The sequence below is a fragment of the Colossoma macropomum genome, unplaced genomic scaffold (assembly GCF_904425465.1).
Source record: "Colossoma macropomum unplaced genomic scaffold, Colossoma_macropomum, whole genome shotgun sequence".
Lineage (NCBI taxonomy): Eukaryota > Metazoa > Chordata > Actinopteri > Characiformes > Serrasalmidae > Colossoma > Colossoma macropomum.
Window position 1 is genome coordinate 8,114,476 of NW_023494809.1, and position 16,253 is coordinate 8,130,728.

Here is a 16,253-nt window from a genome sequence, read left to right on the forward strand (position 1 = left end):
ACATGCCTTTTGTTAAATCACATCCATGATAGAAGTTTATGACCCACATTTTTTAATGAAATGCATTTTTCTGCCCCCGAGTGAGTGAAGGCATAGCAAACTTATCTCTTCACACTTCTAAATGGTAGAACTGCGTATGCTAAAAGCTAAAGATCCTAATATGCTTTCATTCTAGAAATTTATGAGCCCTGTCTTTAAAGTTGAAATGCAGGTTCTCCGCCCACGAGCAATCAAAACATGTCCTTTCACACCTCTAATGTGGAGAACCTGATATGCTAAAGATGCTAATATGATTTCATTAAATCACAGTCATATTAGAAATTTATGACTCCTGCGTTTAATGTTGAAATGCAGGTTCCCATGTGAGTGAAAGCAAGCCAAACACTTGTTAGTCTCACTTCTACATGATAGAACGTAACATGCTAATAGCTATAGATGCTAATATGCGTTTATAAAGTCACAGCCATGATAGAAACATATGACCCCTGTGTTTTAATATTGAAATGCTGGTTTTCTGCACACCAGTAAACAAAGGCATGACAAACGTGTCCATTCACACGTTTTAATACCATAGAACTTAATATGCTAAAAAGTAAAGATGCTAATATGCTTTTAGAAAGTCGCAGCCATGATAGAAGCTTATGATCCCTGTTTTTAAGACTGAAATGGAGGTTCTCTGGCCCTGAGGGAGCAAAGGCATGGCAAACACATCCATTCACACTTCTAAACAGCAATACTTGATATGCTAATAGTTAAAGGTGCAAATATGCCTTTTTAAACTCACAGCCATGCTAGACATTTGTGACCCCATTTTTAATGTTGAAATGCAGGTTCTCAGTCCCCAAGTGAGGGAATACATGGCAAACATTTCCAACTTCTGAACAGTGGAGCTTGACAGTTACTTGCTGATGTGTTAGTATCTAAAGATATTAATAAGCTTTAATAATATATATGATTCCTATCTGTATATACCCTTCTCTGCCCTTAGGGTCATGGTATCTCTTGACCTCACTCTATGACACATCCTTGACATTTGCGGACCAGAGGTAAGGTCACATCACATCTAGGGCAGAAACTGTCCAGGCTATTGCAGTGCCTTCCTTTTTTTTTTTTCTTTACATTACCTGCGGCCAACCAGAAGAAGCATTCAGAAGCTCATTCAGAAAACCTGCTCAGCCTTGTTCCTGTCTCTCTCTCTCACTCTCTGATGGCTGTATCATAAATAATGTAACGATATCTGTTAATGCAGGAAACAGGCATCGTATGTGTTGTGCCTCGAAAGTGGCCGCCCTCGTGTTTGTGCCTTATTAGCCCGGGGCATCCGGAGCTATTTCGTGATTATTTTTAGCCTGGGTTTTAGAGCGCAGCGACGTGGATAATCAACCTTACCCCCCAACGGGCTCACTAATGACAACGTTGAGTAAGTCTGACCCGTTTCAGCGTCAGCTTTTTTTTCCCTTCCCGCCCCCACAAACTGCACAATACTACTGAGACAGCAACAGATTCTCAGTACAGTGGCAACATCCTGCCTGTGGTGTAAAGCTCTCCCTTAGAAAAGAGGCACAGTTTGTCTCGAATTGACCTTTTGTTCTGTATGTAGTAAATGAACTGGGGATTTAGCCATTTTTAGGGGTCCCGGTGTAGAGATTATCCTAGGGCACTGAAACGTTCGTCCCCTAATGACATCCAAAACTTTAGAATGTAGGGGACAAAACTGTGTGACCTAATGAATCTAATGTGTTACACAAGTCAAGTCAGTGGTGTGTCTCTATTCACATCTTGGTTCTATATGTTGTCAATTGTGACCTGTGGAACAAAAGTGGGTGAACTGATTAGGTAGGTCCTAAATGGGACTAGATTTACTGAATCACTGGGAAACCTGTCACGTTATATGTAAACATAATATACACCTGTAGATAGTTTGTGCTTTAGCATGCTCTAAAAATTGATGAATACACAGCTGGCTTACTACACACGACCGGCTTGAAACTACATTTGAAAAATCACCAACATTTAATTAGGTTTTTTGTTTTTTTGTTTGTTTCCCTTCCAATTTAGTCAATGCCAATTCCCACCTGCTAGCTAGGTCTCCCCTAAGGCAGTATAAAGAAGGAGACAGGTCAGTGGTTGAAAATTGAATGGGGAAGTTAGTATAGCTCAACGTAGCCAGTCCCGCCCAATCCAGTCTGCTGTCTGGTAAAACCGCAAGCAAGAAAAGCCCCCCTCATTTTCGTGTTATTCACAAGATCAACACAAAACTACTATGCTGTTTTTGTCAGGGTGTATTAGTGATTTCTAAATATATTTTTGTAATGTTTATTCACAGAGGTAGCATTTGGGTCTTGTATGACTGGAAATAACTGCCGGGGGGCAGAGGACAGTGCCACAATGGTCTTTGAGTGGACAGACTTTCCTTTAATGACTTTGGGCTTCTTCTGCCACCAAGCAGGAAGGGCGAACTCTAATACGTGTAGCACGTGAAACAAGCCACCACATCTTTTCAAACTCCCGCCAAAGCAACATCACTGGACAGCTCAACATGGCTTTACAGTGCTAATTCTGGTTTGTCAGTTAACAGACGAGTGATGAGTAATGGGGGAGAATGAGGGCCATCCTACCCACCCAGAGAGACTCTCTTGGACTCTCAGCCAATATTTGGACATATTTTTTTAAGGTGCATTCAAAGTTTCAGTGGTTTCAAATGTGAGCTGCCTTTCATTAGACATTAGTTGATTGGTTCATTCCTGCTATTCCATGGTGTTTTAAATAATATATAGATTTATTTACATATTGTTATACAAACAGGTAGCCTAAATTATTTGCTATTATTTATTCTCTTAAATCTGAAATAGGCTAAATCAATTATTTATTCATACTGTAGGTCTGTTCCATGCAAGTGAATTTGACAGGTTTGCATAACCACAATGTTTAGTCTATTGTTTTGCTAGCTCACTTTTTGTTGTTCTCAAAGGCACACGTTTGCACCTAGCTGGCTTACAGTATTGCAGTGTAATATCGCTTGCTAATCAGAGTTAAAACTAACAAACACTGATTACTTAAAACAGCCAAGAAAATAAATTGACTTTATTAAACCATCAAGACAGAAACAGTTATTTTCATGTTCATGATATTTCATGATATGGGCAATTGGTTGGATTAATTCAGAGAGGGCATTAGTTGGATTTGACTAGTCATGGTCAGTGGTGGTCTTGACGACAGCCCTACTTTATAGGCATACATGAAGTTTCTATCTGAGAATTTTGAGATGGAGAACTCCCACTCTCTGAATTCTACCAGGTTTCAGTTTCAGCTAGAGGATGCTCACAAGAGAGTCCAAAATGAAGGGGAGTCAGACGAGCCTATGAGGGTTTCAGTGCTAGCAAAAATCTCATTGCTGTAAAGAGGAAGAAATATTACAGTACTTTAATTAATGTTTTGATATACAGTTTCAGATACTTTATCAGTTATTTAATTTCTAGTTGAAATGGCCATTATCTGCAAATTATTTATTTTTGGTGTCAGGAAGAAAAACAAAAAATGTTTGTTTGACAGAAAACAATTAAATATAAAATCATTGTTTCAGTCTTGCTTTCGGTTTTTTAAAGAAATCTTCAGGAATGTTTTTCCACAAAGTTCAGTCTTAGAGGTTGTCTGCATTTTCTGCTTCTCATGATTCAAGTAATCCCAAACACATTCAGTGATGTTGAGGACTGGACTCTGGGGTCCGTCCATTGTTCTGAGAACACCAGCAGCTTCTGTTATTGCTTTGGAAATTGTCTTCTTTATGTGCTGATGGTGACAGTTTTAGTGGTCTACCAGGTCCTGCACGGTTGTTAGGGGTCCCATTTTCTCTGTATTATTTGATCAATTTTTGAACTCCAGGTTTGGAAACTAACCTAGTTTTATAACTAATATCAGATATATCTCCTCACAAATGAATAACTTGTAATTAATGGATGTTTTGACAGGAAATTAAATAAGTGAAAGCTGGTTTCTCGCACTTTTTTCATATCTTTAGGAAAAAAAGCTGGTTGCAAAGAAGTGTTGTGACTATTTTAGCCATTTAGCCATTTTGCATCTATTGATGCCAACTACAGCAAGACATGATTTCTACTAAGCACCACAGAGGGGAAGTAAATAGCTTAACCCGTATTTTGTACTAAGATACAGTGCAGAGCATTCAGCACTTGGAGTCCATAAAACCACGCAGTGTTTATCCTGTGCTGTCATTAATTTGTTATGCACACGACCAGCTTTTGCTCATAATGAAGACAAAAAAGAGCATGATCTGAGGACAGAACACAGAGCAAGATCTGAAGGGCGCTGGGTGTTTCCTCCCGCTGGCCGGTGACTCTTTTCAGGGCCGAGCTGAGCTGGACATGACGGGCGATTTCCAAAGCAGAAGAGATTTCGCCTGGCTTGGTGTCAAGTGGACAGCATGGCCCTCTGTAGTGGGTCCTGTTGTATACTCCTCCTGTGAGGACACTGGTCTCTGAGCGACCACACAAAAAACGGCTGTCATAAACATCAAGCAAACATTTTAAATTAAACTTATTTGAAAAAATCACTATTTATTTAAAATAATTAGACGCAATGAAAAATTCACCATCTCTGACACTGGAGATATGTGGTCACATTAGATGGGACATTTACATATAATTGAAATGCATAAGTTTGAACTTATTTGACCTAATTCTTATTATGAACCATATTCTAAACCTTCGTTAAATGGATTATTGTCAGACATTATTGTGCTTTTTTATTAAACAAATAAGAAGAAAAGTGCAGTTTCCACAAACTTTAAGCCATTAGGCACCCATTTGCATAACTGTGGAACTGCATATGGAAAAATGAAGTATATGTTTTCACCTAATACCTGTAGTCTTATCATTTCATGCGAACTGCGCTGCATGCTGACTTCTTATATTACATGTGCTAATACTTTTCGTAAAACAAGAGGTTTAATATTTGAATGGCATGAAGTCATAATATGATCATAATATGATCTGTTATGAAGCCACTGACAGACACCAAAGCGGCTTTAATGTAACATCCCATGAAACGTAATTTTCTAGCTGTATATTTATTGCAGCGGTCTAGGGTGCAGGGGGACATGGGATAGCAATGGCCCCTAAAGAAATTTGATTGGCCACAGCACTTCCCCCCTCTCAGGCTGGAGGTTGAAAGGTTATTACATAATTAATCATGGATAAGGTTGGGTACAGTCTGCCTTCTATGTTTAGGAATCAGGAGAAAGTTTCTGTTTTACTAGAAACAAATGAGGCAATGCACTCTGATTCCACATTTCAATTCTCAGCCCGTATTTACCTTCAAGTTGCCCACAGCTTTAACGGTACCAAAAGTACCAAATTGAATGTGCACAAAGTTTCTGTAATGCTGAGGTGCGAAAGAAAATCGATGCATCAGTATTTTGTGCTTGCTTCTTCTGGTAAGATGCTCCCAACAAGAGGGCAATGAGAGGCGTCATGCTTGATGGTATAAATGGCTACACTTACGACACGTTTTTGGGGGGGTTCATGAGATGAATAGCTTAAGCCAAAGGTCCATGAGCTGTGGTGTCTGTGGCTCCTTTCACATTTGATGAATGGGAGAAGTGTCTGCAACCATGTTCACTAAAAAACAAGATAAGTCAACCTTGATTTTTTAAGAAATCCCAAAATGAGTTTGTGAGGTTACTCTAAAAATGAATTAGTAAACTCTAAAAAAAAGTGAGCGAATAATTAAAGAGGATGAGCAAATGAAATTTTAAATTTAAAAATGTATGTAAACATTTTTTACATGCGTTTACCTGCCACTACATTGCTGCCCATAACCCCCTTGTACTGTTTGCAGTCTTTAAAATTTTGGAAACTGGCAGTTTTTTAGAACACACCGATCTGCCATAACTGTCTGAATGTTATCAGTTTTTTACTCTGATTTGGTCCACTTGAATGCACATCTGTGCGCTCTTGTTATCAGTCCAATGGGGAGCAAACTTTGTTCTGCACAGCATGACAACAGTAAACATTTCAGAGCAGTTTCATCTTTGAAACTTATTCCAGAGTTTTGTTTTAAGGGTGTTGTAGCTAGTAAATGAGATATCGTAGTGTGTTGCCAACCAAGAACTATGTTTTGCTAACATAAACCACTTTCCTGCGGGTATGTTTTTGCATGTCAGTCAAATGGCTGCTTCTTATCAAAGTAGGCCTGTCTTGGCCACACTAGCAAAAACCTCAACATTCCCTGACGGTAATCAGAATAGTTGCGCTCGTGAGACTAGGACTCAGCTAGCAAATCATAGCAGCTTTGACAGAAAATATAAAGTGATTTTCCTTCCTGCTGTTAGCTGGTCAGCTTCTTGTTATTTGTATTATGATAATAAGATGAAAAAACATACAGTTTTTAAAATTTCAGACAAAGTACAGCAACATTTTGAGCACAGAAGACCTTGGATGAGGACAATGATACTCGAGACTCTTGTGAGAACCAAGAGGGCTGGTGAGGGTGCAGAAAAGGTTAGCATTGGTTGAAGTGATTTGTGTTAGATAGTGGGCATTCAGAGGATGGGTACTGTAGGCAAGAGCTGTGTCAGAACTGTGTGGCTTCATAAGCTGGAGTAAAAGTACAGAATACATTCCTGTAGGCTGTAAAAGAGCTCTGAGAAGGTGTAAAAGTGTCAGAGGCTGCAGTAATCTCTTTATGAGTCTGTCTCCTTGGCCAGAGAGCGACACGAACCAGAGACATGACAGATTTAGAGGCACGTTTAAGGCCATATGAAATTCCAGGGCTAGTATAATGTCATCAGATTTCAAATGAATGGTATGGTTATAAGCTGGGAAGGAAGCTGTTCCGTGTCCCTGAGATGCTACAGTTTGTCATTTTGTGAGTGCTTCAGGTAGAGGAGTAATTAGTAATATACAAAACTATACTACACTAGAATTTCTTTTATTAGGAGAAATTTACTTATTCCAATTGAAAATTACGCCTAATATTTGACATACAGCACTGTGCAAAAGCCAGAGACCACCTTTTTTCATCCTATTTCCAGACAAAACAACCATTAAGTGCCAGCTATTCAATTTTCCGGGTCATATGAGTTGTTGAAGCTTCTATATAATTTTCTGCTGTATATATGCCTTTGATTTTTTTCCTGACTCTATACTTAATGACTGTTTTGACTGGTCTCAGACTTTTGCCTAGTGCTGTATTTGGTTCATAATATCACATTTTCACTGGTGAAGGCTCACTTTGTTTCCTGAGCTGTGAAAATGTTTGGTTTTCTTGCCTTTAACACCTGCGGTGACTTGATCATGCTGAGCGAATGCAGCTATTTGGCTAGCAACAAGACAGTAATGCAGGACGTGCCAGTGAAATGTGAAACTTTCGCACACATGACGTATCGCACAAGAGCCTTTCTTCTTTTCTTTCAAGAAATCTCACAATGCTGCACAATTTCTTTCAGTCCTTTGTTTTTGTCATATTTCTTATCTTGTTTTACATTTTTGGAGGCACTTTATGCTTAATCTTTTAGGCCTGCATCTCATTTTACTCTATCTACAGTTCAAAATATGGGTTTTGTTGCCATGATTTGATGTTTGATTAGTATGAATGTAAATCCTTAACCTTACCATTATTTTTTAAGATTAAGTTACAATTTTTCATAAAAAATTCTGTGCATTATGAAATTTGATATCTAAAATTTCACCATTTTTCAGGTTGATAACCTTGGTATGATCCAGAATTATTAAAAAAAAAACACTTTATACAGAAAATAAATTACTAATACAGTAAATAAGCTCCCTGAACAAAAAATTAGTCACCTTACATGTTTAAGGTAGTAACAACTTGCAGGCTCCTGCTGATGGCTTTGCGCGAGGATGATTGGGCTATAAACACCTGCGAGGTGTGCGATGGAATTCATAGATTGAGAAAAGGTGGTACAGTGCAGTGAATGTCTCGTTAAAAGGAGTGATTGCATTTGGGCGTGGCAAAGACCACAGTGTGAAAGAAGTAGCTGGATTTGCAGGTGTATCGAAGCGTACGGTCATACAGGTCTACTAGCAGCAGCAAAAATTCCCAAAGTCTAGAGGAAATTCTCATCAGAATTGTGGCTGAAATACGAAACTGACGGACAGGGACCATCAGCGTGTTTCACGGCTTGTGAATAGAAATAGAATTCTTTCAGAAATTGGTTGTGAAGGACCTGCACTGACTTATAGAAGCAATTTTTACCTGGAAGCAAAGCGATTTTTATTCTCCTTGGACAAAAAATTAGTCACCACCTTAAACACGCAAGGTGACAAATGTTTTGTCTGAGGAGCTTAGTTTTGTTTGTGTAAAAACTATTTACACTATAAAAACAATACACCAAGCTTTTTTTAGAATTGTGTTTTGATCAAAAAATGAATGCTAATGCTGACTTTATTGAATATCATTATAATCTATTTTATTTGATACTTTCAGCACCTTTGAGATTCATGTGGACACCAGTATCCAGTATTCAGTATTCATTCATCCAGTATTTCTTCTGAAATTAGTGGCATTAATAAGGCGTTTGTCCTCCCTTTGCTACAGTAACAGTTTCTACTCTTTTGGCAAGGCTTTACGTTATGTATTGCTGTGAGGGTTTGATTGCATTCAGGCACAAGAGCATTAATGAGGTCAGATACTGGTTGGATCTCACTTGAGCTCATCCCAAAGGTGGTTCACTCCAGAGAACACAGTTCCACTGCTCCACAGCCCAGTGCTGGGGGAATTTGTACCCCTCTAGCTGACGCTTTGCATTGGGCATGGTGACCTTAGGCTAATGTGTGACTGTGTCCTATTGTATTGGAAATGCTTTTTATGGAGATACAAGCTGTCTGTGCAATCAAACACCTGTGGCTGCACGTTAAAGTAGCTGAGGTAGTTCACTAAAGTACATTGTATTTAGTATTAGTGTGATCTAGAGTTTCTCACTCTCATAATCTCTCTCTCTCTCTCTCTCTCTCTCTCTCCTCTCACCTCAGATGCGAGGTATGCTGTTCCCCCCTCCTATCGCCCCCAGCCCTCATATGCTGCTCCGTCCTACGAGCATCCTGGCTGGAATCCACGCATGATCTCTGGAAATCAGCTCTACATGTTGGACCAGGAGGAGGTACAGCAGTGCTCTGTTCTCTTTACTACACTAAATTAGTTCAATTTTTAAAGTTTTTTTTTTTAATTATATAAATGATTAGATTGTATATTATATTATAATTACAGTCATATATAATAATTATATTCTGACCAGGTCCCAGCTGAGTTTTTTATATGTTTTAGTGAATTAAGGCATTCATGTGATCCAAAAAATGTAAATAGTTTGGGTCTCAACTCAAGACCAATCTTGAGTCGTGTCATCAGAGGTTGACTCATGCATGTTAATATATTGCAAAGTGTATCAAAATTGGAATTTGTAGCAATATAATTGCAGTTTTGTAATTCTGTACACATGGAGCATCTCCAACGAGTATTAATCATAATCTCTATTGCTAGAGTGATGATTTGGGAATAGTTTGTCAGGGTAACTTTTTCAACCTTTTCTTTTTAAAAGTATCACAATATTAAACAAAAAACCCTGAAATATCACAACATGTACATTTACATGCACACAGTAACCTAAGATCTTAGTCTAGGAAACTGGACCGAACCAAGATATTTACATAAGCTCTGTAAAATAACTAAATCATCTTAACATTAATGTCCAATTTTATCGGCCTGGACCACAAGTCTGGTTTATACTTGAGTTTTAATGCTCTAGTTTGCCTTCTAATTTAAATAAAGTGACTTAAAGTGTACAAGTCTTTGCATAAATGAAATGTCAACAGCGGTTGCACTTGTACTCTCCGCCTCTCTCGCTGCTCACCACTGATGAGTGTTTCTATGTCGTTATAGAAATGAACTCTATTAAATCTACAATGGGGACCAAAAGAACACTGGGGGTCTGAGAACACGGGTGAAAATGCTGCTGTTTTGCACTCTTTTTCATACAAATTTCAATTATCAGCATGAGTTTGAGTGAAAAGTAGAATCTCTGAATGTTTACATGAAGTTCTGAATTTCTTAGTATTTGGTGCAGGATTTGATTTAATGATAGTGTGCACTCAGGCTGGCATGGACTCCAGAAGTTTGTGCAAAACCCTCTGATCAGTAGATCTGAGCCACCTGAGTTTTTCAAATATTTCTTCTTCATTTCTTCATTCAAAAGTCAAACTTGTATTGTGTTTTAGAAATTTGCTGTTTGTGAAAGTAAAAAAGAAAGAAAAAAGTCCGTCCAAATCTTCACTGTCAGCAGTTATGCAGAAAGTCCGATATTTTCATTATTGTGTAAAATAGAAGAGAAATACATTGTTTCCTCATTGTAATTTCAGACATGTTAGATGTTCATAGCAAAGACCAGGCTACTCTTGCCTGATTGGCTAAATGCAACATGCCGGCTGCGCTCTTTTGCATGAAGTTGTAAGTGGACACGTACTGGACCTTGCTCGGACCATGTTAGGCTACGTTCACATTACCAGGCTGAAGTGTCACAAATCCAATTTTTTTGCCCTAAAGTAACTCAGATCTTTTCAGGGCTATGTGGCCACACAAACCACTTTCACATATGGTTCTAGATCTGATACATATCTGATTCCTGGCCATGCAACCTTAATGTGACGCTCAGATCGGAATTAATTTGCTTTTTTCATTGCGCGTGCGCCATCATTCAGTGTTAGCATGGCAGCAGCGCGGAACAGAAGTTAAAGCCTGTAAACAGTGGAAAAGCAGCTCATCTCACCTTTTTCTCCTTCGCCTCGCTCTAATAATGAAGCTGAGAGCTGTTTAGAGTTAATGATCTTCTCAGCGAAGCTCGTTCTGCTCGTGAGTTTGTGCTGATGATGCACGTGATTCATTCACGTGACGTTACTGAGTAGGATGTGCTCATGTGGGTCATTTCAGGATGCTGGTTCGTTCACATTAATGACAGATTTCAGTCACTTACCTAAACGAGTGTGAACCATCGTGTCAGAGAGATCGGATTTGAGCAAAAAATCATATTTGAGCAACGAGGCTTGTAGTGTGAGCGTAGCTATAATGACAAATTGTGCTGTTTACTGATCCTGGCTTAGATAAGGCGCTTTTCCACTGCATAGTACCTGCTTGATTTGACTCTACTCACCTTTTTTGGTTTTCCATTAGGCAAAAGTTGGTACCATCTCTATCAATGTTCCAAGCGAGCTGATCCGATACCGAAAAGTGATACTATATCTGCAGTGGAAAACGAAGTATCTGCTACCAAAAGATTGTCGAGTCGAGCTGAGTCTAGTCGACTCGAGCTGGTACCATGCAGTGGAAAGGCGGCTTTAGACTAGCGGTGCTAGACTAATATCAAACCGTAGGTGTGCATGTGAACATATTTAGCATGACTCTTCTAATATCGTTCAGCCCTAGTGTAGTTGTAGTGAAGGTGAATGTAACTGCAAATCCCCACTTTTTTCAATTATGTGTATCATTGTTGCAGCTTTAGTGCTGGTGTATTCAGATTTTTTTAACCCCTGCTTTGCATTTTTACATATTAAAGAGTAATGCTGTTATACAACACTGTCTGTTTACTTATTAATGCAGTATAAATGGTTTCTAATGTGAATTTTAATAGACATTAAAGATGTGTCTGGGGGGAGATAGTTCCATCTCCTTCCTCTGACTTGCTACTGATAGACAATTACATGACCTGTAATGCAGATCAGAACTATTGACACAGGGAGCACAGAGAGCTCCATCAATCAGAGGCCTTTTCGTGTCTAATTGTGTCCGTTTTGCTGCGTTTTCAGATAAGGCCACACTTTGAATAGATTTGAATCAGTCATGACAGGCTAATGACTGTCACCCCTGTAAAGATGGGCATGATGAAATATTCATGGTTGCCACTCATCTCCTAGAGGGGACAGTCAGTCCCGTGTGTGTGTGTGTGTGTGTGTGAGAGAGAGAGAGAGAGAAGGAGAGAGAGAGAGAGAGAGGATGCTAGCACAGATTTGTGTTGTGAATGACAGCTATCTCCCCTGCACTGAGAGACTGCAGGAGAGCATGTTTTTCACAGATTGTTTTCTTAGTGTTTTGAGTCGTCCGTTTCAGCTGCTGTCTAGCGCTGTACATTCCCAGGACCACCTGGAACTGCATAGGAAACAAATAGTGGCTTTTTATAATATTCTATTATATAATATTTCCCCCTTACCTCATGTATAGTCGATCAGCCAACACATTTAGGGTCCAAAGTTTGCTTCTTCAGTTGTGGAGCTATGAGGCTAATGTTGTTAGTAGGGATGTCGATGATTAACCAGTCAACTGTTAACTGACAAATACATAAATGTTCCACCAGCGACTTTAGGTAAAAACGCACTTAATTTCCTATAAACAGTTGATATTTGAATAGGCAAGTTTTCATTCAACATGAAGACCATTTTTGAATTGTGTGTGAGCGCCTTGTTAGTTAGTCATTAGCTGATGTAGGTAGTCCCATGACAAAAGAGCTAGCAAGCTGCCAACTTTATGTGATTTTAAACTATGCATGACCTTCAGCTAGCCCTGGGCAGGCCATATGTGTCAGTTAACTTGTGCTAATGATGTGTGGTAAATGTAAGTTAGTTATTATGTTAGTATGTATTATGTTTGTAAGTAAGTTATTATGTTACTATCATGTACGTTACGTTGGGCTGTTTTTTCATTCAGTAACGTCTAAAGCCTCATTTTGATAAAACGCAGTGCTGTATTTGATGTTGTCATGAGTTGTGTCTGTGATCTTAGGCTTGTTTAATGCTAAATTACTAAAACAGTGGGTTTTCGGTCAAAAGAATTTGCCAAAATTCACGGCACTAGTTGCTAGCAAATAAAAGAAGCTTATAGCCACTGATTAGCATTGTGTGAATGCCTAACCCTGCATTCACATTAGCAGGTGACGGAGCAGCAGGAGACCAGTTATTTCCTATGAAAGTAGCTACGATTTAGCTAGCAACAGGTGACACAAAGACAGGGTAAAAAGTAAAAAATCAATGGTTTTTGTACTTCATGCAAATGTTTAAGATGCGGTGAAGCAATAAAATGACTGAGTGCAATAAAATCCTCTGACCAGTTGTAGACACAGGTTGCCTGAGGTCCCCAGTCTCTATTCTGTGAACTTTTTGTTGCTAAGAGCATTTCGTTCCTGTTCCCAATAGTGTCACATGAAAAATGGAGAAATTTAACATATCAATTTGTAAACTTATAACCATGGTTCATATTTTAAACAAAGCAGATCTTTTCAGAAGATGGACAGTGTGCACACCCACATGTGAAGCCTTGAGCACACGTACCAGAGACAAAGTTGGGGTGATTTTATTGACTGGACACCTCCTAATCTGAATGTATGACACAGGGACCTAGATCTGCCTTAAGCTGTAGCATGTTTTTAAGTAGTCTCAGACAGATTTGCCTCTTTCCTTACTTAGAAAATACAAGTGCCAGAGGGATGTAGTCATATTGGTCGAATGAACCCTTCCCTCCCACATGAAGAACAAGTAACTTAACTATTTATATAGTTAGTGGAGCTGATAAAATGGACAAAGAGTGTAAAAAACAAAGTATAATGAAATGTATATGTATATACATTTGTTTCTGTAGCCTGTATAGAAAAAGCTGCTCAGGCGAAGCTACTATTTCTTAGCCTTTTGGTGCACGAAAAAGACTCAGTACTGTGATATTTCCAGTCAGTGAAACACAATTTTAATAATAAATTGGCGCTTCTCATATCAGCATTGTGATATCCAACAGATTTATTGAATGTTGCATTTTATGTCCATATCATGCAGCCCTAATGGCTAATTTGGTCCAGGTCATGGGACACATGGCAGTATGGCTTGGGGACTGAAACTGCTGTGACTGAAATTCTGAGCTAGTGGTTTTATTGATGGTGCATTTTGTAAGACCACTCTGGGTTGGTCCTGCATAAGAAGTCATACACTAAGAGAAAGAAATTTGGTAGTTAACTTTCCATAATACTCTGGTGGTTTTGCCCAAACTGTGCTGGACACCCCTGCTGTACCATCTAGAGTTGATTGTGGCTATGCTTAGCTATTGAACTTCTTAGGAAATCACCAAACTGGACTGGACCAAGGATCTCCAGAAGCTGTGCTGGACACCCTACAGGTACAGCATTCAAAGCCAAGCATAGAAATACCAGATACACCGAAACACCAGGCTGTGCTGTCATGTCCCTTTGATGCCATAAGAGGGAGCGAGAGTGCCATAGGTGTCGTCCTGCCACTCTGCTTGACTTTAATTGATGCGCAGTGACAGCGGCCTGCAATCTGGCTGCACACGCTGCACGCACCAGCGCATCCGCTGCACAGTCCTCATGCATCTCCGTGCTGCTGTGACACCCTGTTACACAAGCAGCGAGCCAGGCCCAGAGAACAGTTCCTCTGGCTGTGTGTGAGTGGGAGGCAGCCATTCTTGTAAGCTGGCCCTGTGCTATGCTATTGAATTAGGAAGAATAACTAGTAAACAGAATTGGTCTCTGTGGCCGCTCTCATCGCTTTTCTGCACTCTCACCCATATGCTGCTGCTGGCCGTCACGGCAAATTGAATCATTAGTGCGGACACAGGCGACGGGAGGGCCGTGGTGGGCTTTTGCCCGTAGCTGCCGTTGTCACAGCGCATAAAAGCACGGCTCATAAGAATTGCCAGTGTTTGCTTACACATTCATGACCCATTGGGAGCCCATTCGAGAGGGTGGGGAGAGGAGATTATGCAATGGCCTTCTTGGATGAATCACCTCACAATATCAAACTGTTAGATTGAAGTGTTATTTGATGGGCTGAAAAGACTTTGTCATTCAACCGGGATTCAACCGCCTTTTTGTTGGTTGAATCACTGTTCTGAGAAGAAAGTAATACTGCAATTTGTTATCGCAGGCTGTAAGTCACAGGATGTGATAGAGGGAACAGGTTTAGTATTAAGAGGAGTGAGTTTGTCGTTCGTCTTTGATCAAATCTTAATCGCAGTCTGTCTGATAGTAGTGCGCGATTGGATTTGGCAGTTTTGGAATCAGGCTGATTTAGAATCACTTTTATATTTAAACAGATTTTTCCCCAATTTAGTCATGTTCAATTCCCACCCGCTAGCTAGGTTCCCTTCTATGACGTGATGCTACTAAGCTGGGAGGCTAGCATGTGCTTACTTCGAGGCAGCCTCTGCATCTTTTTTCGAACTGCAGTGAACACAACATCATTGGACAGCTTAACATGCTTGGAGGAGAATGCTGCTTGCCAGTTCTCTTACATCGGCTAACAGATGCCCATGTTGGCTGGGGGGTGGGGGGGGGGCTTCCTGTCTTCTGACCACAGTTGCTTGTGACTTTGCTGGGGATCGACCTTGCATTTTTATGGCGTAATGTCAGCTAGCTTAGTAAACTCCCCCTGCATCTGACTGCTGTTGCTATAGCGTACCAGGTCTCGCATGGCCAGCTGCCACCACCCAAATAATACCTGCTATGTGTTGGTCCTGTTGGGGTCTTGATCATTGAAGAACAGAGTGAAAGAGGATAACAAGTTATGCAGAGAAACAGATGGACTATAGTCTGTACTTATGCAGTAAGTCAACCAGTAAGTGGCTGGTCGGTGTGTGCTTACTTGAAGTTTTTAGAGGGGCTTTTCAGCCACGTTAATTTACGTTACATATGTGGGCTACCGACAGGCTTGTTGTCTATCAGCAAATATTGACGTGTGCACCATCACCCTGTACTTTGAGCTATGCATTTAAGAGGTGTTGGATTTCACACTCAGTTTGTTTACACCTCTACGTTCACAAACACATTTAGCACAAAATTTCTCATGGTTGTCTCGTTACGAGATGACATCTGGCACCACATGACTATAATAAAAAAAGACTTACTTTTGCCTCTTACTTGTAGTGCTGTATTTAGATTTCATGCTATTTAAAAATAAGTGATATTTCATATAAGTGTTTAACAGTTTGTTCTGTTAAAGAGTGAGTACTATTTTGTAAATAATAGTAAGTACTATTTTGTAAATAACAAGAAGAAGAAGAAGAGTAAGTGATATTTTAGTGATTTTTTAAATACAAATAATGGAAATGTGCTAGTATCCATTTCATGTTTTCTTATAGACCATAAAAAAACATGTTAGTAGGTCATTCTTTGTGTTCTCTGAAAATTTTTGTTTGCTCTTCATAACGCTTTGTCTGTGAGAGCACTATGCATGCGT

At 39.6% G+C, this 16,253-nt stretch overlaps 1 protein-coding gene across 1 annotated transcript in view; it reads left to right on the forward strand.

The window, feature by feature from the left end:
- The window catches only part of si:dkeyp-72a4.1 (uncharacterized protein LOC100148058 homolog), a 77,105-nt gene that overhangs the window by 35,477 nt on the left and 25,375 nt on the right, over positions 1–16,253 (forward strand). The window contains exon 2 of the mRNA XM_036557903.1: positions 9,009–9,136. Coding sequence (XP_036413796.1) covers positions 9,009–9,136 — 128 coding nt within the window. The remainder of the gene's footprint in view (positions 1–9,008; positions 9,137–16,253) is intronic.